This window comes from Phocoena phocoena, chromosome 5, assembly GCF_963924675.1.
Source record: "Phocoena phocoena chromosome 5, mPhoPho1.1, whole genome shotgun sequence".
Lineage (NCBI taxonomy): Eukaryota > Metazoa > Chordata > Mammalia > Artiodactyla > Phocoenidae > Phocoena > Phocoena phocoena.
Window position 1 is genome coordinate 29419219 of NC_089223.1, and position 7746 is coordinate 29426964.

Genomic DNA, 7746 nt, shown 5'->3' on the forward strand with positions numbered 1-7746 from the left:
GGCTGTTCTTTGAAGTACTTGGTGCAAACTCAAGATTTCTGTGTTGATGCTGGAATTACCCCCTGTCGCCTGCTCTATCACCTTCTTTATTTCTTTCCAGGAACTAATCAGTCAAATGCTTCAGGTAAACGTTGAAGCGCGGTGCACTGCGGGACAGATCCTGAGTCACCCCTGGGTATCAGTAAGTACCCACGTCCCCGGGGAACCAACGTCTCTGTGTCCTGTGGCCAACAGCGTGCTTCCTCACCAGGGCTTTTGCGCAGGCAAAGTTCTGCATCCAAGTTCCGTGGAGGATTAAATGTCTGTTTTCTCTAATGAGCAAGTAGCATGAAGGCACTTCTCTGGGAGAAAAGCGGTTGGCACCAGGATCCCGCTCTGTGAGTGACCTGGCACGTCACTGTCCCTTCCTGGGCCTCAGTTTCCTTGTCTGTGAGAAGAAGGGTTTGGCCAGGATGCTCTCTAAGGAGCTTTTTCTGTCATCCTGGGGTTTGAGAGTTTTTAGGATTTGCCCAGAGATGAGCCTGTGTCAGACCCTGGTCTCTGTCTTCATGGCACGTGGTCCCAGGAGCACTCCTGCTGCAGGCGGCGTGGCCGGGATGCGGTCCTGCCAGAGATAGGCAGAGGATGTGTGACGTTGCCTGGAATTTCTCTGAGCTTGGGCGGTGGCTCTGGGCTCGTGGTAAACACGATCCACGAAATGGCAACAGCAGGAAGAGGCTGCGTCCCCCTCAGTCCTGGAGGCTCCGGGACAGTGACGTTAATTCAGGGGCTTTTGCTGACTTTGGCTCCCCAGGCACCTCTGCCACCCACTGTCCCACATGTCCCGACCTTTCCGTTCAAACTCTCTGGGTCCTGCTAAGTGACTTGGCTCTTGGGCCAAGTAGCTGAGATGCCATATTTTTTAAATGAGCGATCAGGACTAACAGCTACCTGCATTCTTGATTAAAATGCTAAACTGTTCATGAATTTTGATGTTTCCGTGGGAGGGCTCTATACTAAATTAGGTGGCATTTGTGCTGCGGGGGAAGGGTCTCAGAACCCTGTAGAATGTCCTTGTGCCACTGGGACCTCTGCCCTCTCCTCGGCCCCCTTCAGACCTAAGGAGGGAGGTGAATGGCAGAGGGTCTTTCCGAGGGCAGGGGACTGGTGAATAATGGTAATCATTTCTAATTACTTCACTTAGATTGTTCCCCCGACCTTGTGGCTCAGATGGGCCCATTTAGGAGGAGATGGTGGTGGTGACTGGGCTGGTGTGTGACTGCTGAGGAAGAGACAACATAGACGTGAGAATCAAAGGCAGTGTATTTGATTCTTTCCTGTAGGACGATGCCTCCCAGGAGAATAATATGCAGGCTGAAGTAACAGGTAAACTCAAACAGCACTTTAATAACGCGCTCCCCAAACAGAACAGCACCACCACCGGGGTCTCCGTTATCATGGTAAGTAGAATGGGTGGTTCTGCCCTTGGGCAGCTGCAGCGTCTGGCTCACTGCTCCGGCCGACATCGAATCTTATCAAGTCAGCCGCCAGGCGCTTCCCTCACGCGGCCGTGGGCGCTGTCGTGTTCCTCTCCACTTCAGGAATGGCTTGGCACGTGAAGGGCACCCTTTGGCCAGCTCCCAGGCCTTGGGTCCTGGGATCAGAGGTTGCGCAGGTCCCAGCAAGGCCAGGCTGATGGGCCCCTGGCCCGGGGCGTCCCAGCCTCTTCTCCTGGGCTTGGTGGCCTCCAGGCAGCTACTTCTGTCTCACCTCTGCTTTCCCGTCTAGAGAGCGGTTCCCAAGCCCAGGTGGGACTTACAGCAAAAGGAAGTGACTCCCTGACTACTCAAGGCCTCAGAAATAGATTATTTGAGCTTTGAATGATTCTTTGGAACTTGGGATAAGAAACAGCCAGAGTTAAGCAAATTCCATTTTAAAAAGTCAGTGTTTTGTGTTTTTTAAAAGTTCAGAAGAATGAAAAAAATGTATTAGTTTTTTCAGGGTTGGTAAAATTTTATGAGAAGTCAGTAACAGTGATCCCCATATTTTTTCAAATCTTTCTTCTTCCAAAATGTTTTTAAAAAGGCAGCTTACCTAAATCCACAAACACAGCAGATGAAAAGTGGCATTAAAGTAAGTGAAGTAGCATGAAAGTAAGTTCAGCAAATGGGAGAAGGCAGAAAAAATAAAACTGAGCCAGAAGCGTGGCGCGCACCCTCCCACCAGCTGTCCAGACCCAAGTCCTCGCCCAAGTGGGGCCGTGAAACTGGCCCCTGGCGTGTCCGCACCTGCTCCGGTGCCGTGTGTAGAGCACGGATCCTTGGCGTGATCTCCGTCCCGCGCACAGGATCAGGGAGCCGCGGCCGGGAGTCTGGCTTTCTCCGGAGGCGGGGGCCTGAGCTGGGTCTTGGCCACCCCAGTACTGAGGGGATCTGTGGAGCCGGACAGCTCCGTCACCCTGACCTCCGGACAGGCCCTCACCCTCTGGAAAGGCTCGATGTCCTAGCGACTGGGAGGAAAACAGTTGCTTATTCTCAGGGCGCACCGTAGCCTCGGAAGCTTCCCAGCGAGGACGCGGGTCCAGACAGAGGCAGAGAGAAGCCCCGCCCCCTCGTGAGTGCGGGGAGGCGGGCTGCTCCTGGAGCCTCCACCACCGTCCTGGCACCGCCGCACCGTCCTCCTCCCGCGGGGTGGGTGGCGGCGCTCCCCGCTCCAGACCCCAGGCCAGGCTTGCAGGCTGATGTGCTGCCGGACTCGCGAGTGGGGGTGATGATGGACTCCGGGCCGAAAGAGCGGGAAGGCCTCTTGAGCTGTGGTTTTCCTGGCATCTCAGCAGTGTTCTGCAGAGAGCCTGAGAAAGTCAGAGTTGTCACGGAGTGTCAGCTTAAACCCTTTGCAAAGCACCATCTTGACTGAGCATGAGAGAGTTCTCAGGCGGTTCACCCTTGAGAGCAAGGCTGCCGGCTGGGGTTAGGGGTCACCGCCCTGCCTCCGGCTGCGTTATTAGGCAGCTTCTGGGGAAATTTACAACAATTTAAAATTTAAAAAACTTAAACTTTAAAAATGCGCCCAGGGCTTACGGCAGCTCCCCCCTCATTCCCTGGGTCACCCGTCAACTCACGGCCCAGATGGGAATGGATGGCCCAAGGCCTGTGGCCCACCAAGGTTCTGGAATGATCAGCCCTTCTGCCTTTTGGCCCAGTGTAGGCTCTGTTCTGGTTAAGGACGTTTAGGTTCTCTCAGACAGAAACTACATCTCACGGTTTACAAATGGCATTTTTCCATTTGCTGATGGATTTCAACTGTTAAATTTCAAACTCCTGAGCTTTAACCGGATGTTTGTGTGAATGAACCATGCTTTATTGTGATTCCAGCGGTGATTGTGAAAGTTGTGTGTTCCCGTGTGTGTTCAGTGTCATCTTGGGCATGTTGGTAGGGTTCCATCTAACCCCGCATTCCGTACACAACTCCACAGCTCGTTCGTTAGCTCTGGGGAGGTGCTGACGACATCATCACGCTCGCTGCCTACGGGGGAATCAGTAGAGCCTGCCTCTGGGGGTACCAGTTCTCCACGGCCAAAAAGCTGGCCTGTGAATTCTGGCTTGTCCCCCAGAGCAGCGGTGAGCAGGCCTCCGCAGGGATGTCATACTCATCCTTCCCCGACCGAGGACCTGGCGTGGTTGCGTCCGGGCAGCTTGCAAGGCTTCTGTTGTCGTCTGCCTAGCTCTCTTCACCAGCACTGTGCGTCTTTGTGTCCTGCCCTTGGGAACAGTTTCAAATGTTTTCTTAAAAATCATTATTCACAAATGAGTCTCCCTGGTATTTATATGTTCTCATAACTGGGGTATGTGAGGCTCATGTGGTTTCCTACAGATACAAATAGCAGTGGAAACAGGGCATAAATGTTCCGAGGCGGAGCCCTCAGGAACGGCTGTGTCGCTCCCAGACGGAACCTTGCTCTCCTCTGCCACCCCTAGTGTTCTCTCTGCCTTGGCCCCCCACGCCCCCCAAAGGATTGGAGCCTGAGGCTCTGGTGAGAAAATAATAGGGTAGGAATGGTAAATAACGGTGCAAGAAAGTCAAGTTGATGCTATTGTCTGCATTTTGTTTGACAGTTTGATTTGACAGTTTGAGAGACACTTCAGAGTTTCACTCTGTACCCCGTTGAGACTCTGGGGACCCCGGAGCAGAATTCTGGTATTCAACATGCTATGCTTCATCAGAGCCGCCTCTAATTGTCACCCCTCTTCAATCTGCATGCTTCTCTTGGACTCTGACACCAGCATCCAGCTCTCAGCTCCTCATGGGTGCAGGTCTCCTGTACCTACTGACACCCGTTTCAGCCAAACGCAGCCTTGGAAACTTTACTTAAAACTTCTCGCCTTGCCACGTTGCCTCCCTTCCCAGACCAAAAGCTGGCGAGTGTACGGGAGGAGAACTCCAGTCGTTCTCCTGCTAAAGGCTGTTTTTCACTTAGGTGAAAAAGCATCTTTTTGTGAGTGAGAGCATAACATGGGGACGTTTATGAAGGCTTTTGTTCTCTTTCTGCAAATACATTTCCAAAGATGCATTTTTAGCGGTAAGACAGTGTAGGGTCAGCTAGGCTTTGGGATAGGAGAACACGATTGGATAGGATTTTGGTTTAAGACGGGCCTGTGGTTTCAGAATGCACTTGCATTTGCTCTGGCTTATCCTTAGATGCTTAAGAAAGGACCGTGCACCTGCAGAGGGGGCTCACCACCTCGCCCAGAAGGGGCCATCTCGTGGTGGGAAAGGGAATGATAAGAAACCCCTTCTCGCTGCATTTTGTAGCCTTGTAGCTGACTGGAGAAAGGATGGATTCAAAAAGAGTGCTTCCCCACTCGGGGATTATGCTTCTTTCGGGGGGAAGCTGGGAAGGATTGGGGCTTAAGATAGACAAAACTGTTTCGACTGTGTTGCTTCTGTTGAAAGTAAGTCTAGTTTCTGTCCCCGCTTCTCTCCTCGCCCCTCTTGCCTCTCACGCCGCCTGCATTGCTTTCCTCTGACTAGGTCCCAGGCGATGGTATGTACTAACTGCACAGCAGTGCTTCCTTCCGCTGAACACATGCGTCTTCTTGACGGGAAGGGAAGAGGAGAAATAACTGCGGGACTGTTGCTTTCTTCTACCCAGGGGAAGTTTTATGGTAGAAAAAAGTGAATGCCACCTCTCCCCGCTTTCAGTGTTTTCACTGAGGGGTGGCCTGGCCTCTGCTCATACTGGGAGCTTGGAAGGTTGTTAAAGAGCGATGCTGAGTTTCTGATTTGGCTTGTCCACAGTTACCTCTTCTCCAGGTAACGGAAATTGTCCTTGGCAATCCGTGAGCGTTCAGCCCGAGCTGGGAAGGGCCTGTGGAGAACACCTGTCTTCCAGTTGACACCAAGTGCCCCAAAGGCAGCCGCCCAAGTCTGTCCTAGGAAGCCCCATTGTTCATATTTTCTCCAGACTTTTTTTTCCTTCCAGTAAGAGTACTGGAAGAATCAGTGGTGCATTTCCCCCTCAAGGTGGTTAGACCACAAAAGGACTTCTGGTCCACGTGCCTTGTAGCTAAAGGTGCCTGAGAACCGAAGGCTCCGCACGTTTGGAAAACCCAGTGAGAGGGCTGCTGGCCCGGCCTGCCTGGCCGAGCAGAAGTCCGCAAGCCCACTCAGAGGAGGAGGAAGGCAGGTCAGGGCCAACCTCCCAGGCTAGGGTCAGGAGGTAAGACGACTTCTGCGCCCCTGGAGCAGGGGAGCAGGTTAAAGCCCTTGGGGGTGTGACAGGATAAGATACCCGCACAGAGAAGAGAAGAGCAGGGAGGAGATGGTGGAGGATGGAAAGATGGGTAATGCAGCGCCATCGATTCCCAGGGCTTCCATAGGTTATGGGGCACCGGTGTGATGCAGGGGTGGGAGGTACTTACTATAGATGACCTGTGAGTACTCTTCGAATCCCTGACGGGGAACCTTCTTTAGAAGAGTTAGCTGTCAGGGACCTCGCATTCTTATGGGGTTTGCTTCTTGTCCAGGACTCTTCTGGGCTCAGGGGCATGGGGAGAAGCGCCCCGAACCCAGGCAGCTGGGAGCCGGAGCCGGGGAGGATCTGCCCAGGCCGCGTCCAGGGCAGTAGGAGCAGAGGCCGCGGCACCGGGGACGGGCTGGCCCGTGGGCCGCCGTCGGGGGCAGCCGGGCGTTACTTCTCCTCTACTGTTCCCGCCGTGCATGCTCTGCGCGCCCTTCTCGCGGTGCCGGGACCGAGGCGGCGGGCTAACTGTCTCCTGATCTCTTCTCAGAACACGGCTCTAGATAAGGAGGGCCAGATCTTCGGCAGCAAGCTCGGCGCGGACGGCAGCCGGCCCGGCCTGGAGCCCGCTGCCCCGGAGCCCCCTGCCCCGGAGCCCTCTGCGTCCCCGGAGTCGCCCCCGCGCTCTCCTGCCGCCGCCGCCGCCGCGGAGTGCGAGCGGGCGGGGACCTGGCGCCGCCACCGCGACTGACCGGCTGCCGCCGCCGCCCGCATCGCTGCCCGCACCGCGCATCGCATCGCATCGCCGGGGTGGAGAGCGCGCGCCTCCAGGGCCACCGCTTCCCGCGCGCTCCGCTCGGGTCCTGGAGGGGCCTGTGCGCGTCGCCTTCGGGGACAGGTCCTCGGAGTGGCTTCGTTTAAATTCTCTGTCTTCTCAGTTCAGTGGCCATTTGACGGCGTCACCAGGAGAATGTGCAACTTTTATCTGACACTGAGCGCATTTTTATAGAAATACTTTGGGTGCACCAAGATCTCTCTCTTATTTAAGTAAACTCAGGAGGGCTCCCTTTTTCTTACAAGCAACTCAGAACTGCGTCTGTCCCTTTGTGGGCGCCCTTCCTCTGCTGATGGGGGTCGGGGGCTGGCTTCCCGCGCAAGGCTCGGAGCCCGAGTGGACACGCTGGTCCCGGTACTCCGCCCAGCCTCAGGGGCTCGTCTAGGACGACACTGGCTCTGGACTTGTGTGCAGACCGCAGGGAAGGCCGTTTCTTCCCTCGAAGTTGTGTTTCCCTGACTCTTCCCACGACCGTATTAGGAGATGCTGACGACCTTGTCCTTGGGGCTTTTTAACGAGAGGCGTGGTGCATGCCGAGTCGCCGGGGCGCTTCCTTCTCCAGGTCCGGCTGCGGGCAGAGCAGGACCAACCAGCGGCCCCAGGAGCCGCCGGAGCCTCCCTTCTCCGTCTGCTTTTCGTCTGCAGCGGCGGCAACAACCCCCAGGGAGCGCGGGGCGCAGTGGGGACTGGGCGGGAAGGTGCCTGCAGACATCCTCTGTTACTAACCTTCTGGAAGGCTGCTGGCAGTTTTTCCTTCTTTTCCAGCACCCTGCTCTTTTTAATGATTGTATATAATCAGTGAATTTGTTTTACCTGCTCATCTTCTAAACGGGTGGGCCTGTAGTTCATTCTCATTGTTAGACTTTTGCCGCCTACAAGTGTATCCAATAAACTTTTCCTTCTTGAGAAATAGCCGTCAGGGTGGGTAGAGGTTCCTGCGTGGTGGTTTTGCCAAGAGTGTGTGGTCAAAGCAACACCTCCCCGGCCCAGGTTCTGGCTGATGCCGGTGTTTGTTTTTGTCTCGGGGTTGCAACGGGGAAGAGAGGTGCTTGGGAAGAACACACGGAGGTGCACCTGGAAGTGTGTTTGATTACAGGTGCAGAAACTCACAAAAGCTCAAAAACGAATAGAGATTGTTAGTGTACAACAGGGGACTTCGATGGAACCAGAGACAGGAAGGTCAGGCTTTATA

The 7746-nt window shown here is 54.8% G+C and overlaps 1 protein-coding gene across 2 annotated transcripts in view; it reads left to right on the top strand.

Annotated features, from left to right (window-relative positions):
* The window catches only part of DCLK2 (doublecortin like kinase 2), a 152885-nt gene extending 146415 nt beyond the window's left edge, over positions 1 to 6470 (top strand). For both annotated transcript variants that reach the window (XM_065877312.1, XM_065877311.1), the window contains 3 exons: positions 101 to 181; positions 1323 to 1439; positions 6270 to 6470. In XM_065877312.1, the coding sequence (XP_065733384.1) occupies positions 101 to 181; positions 1323 to 1439; positions 6270 to 6470 (399 nt within the window). The remainder of the gene's footprint in view (positions 1 to 100; positions 182 to 1322; positions 1440 to 6269) is intronic.
* The last annotated feature ends 1276 nt before the right edge of the window (positions 6471 to 7746 follow it).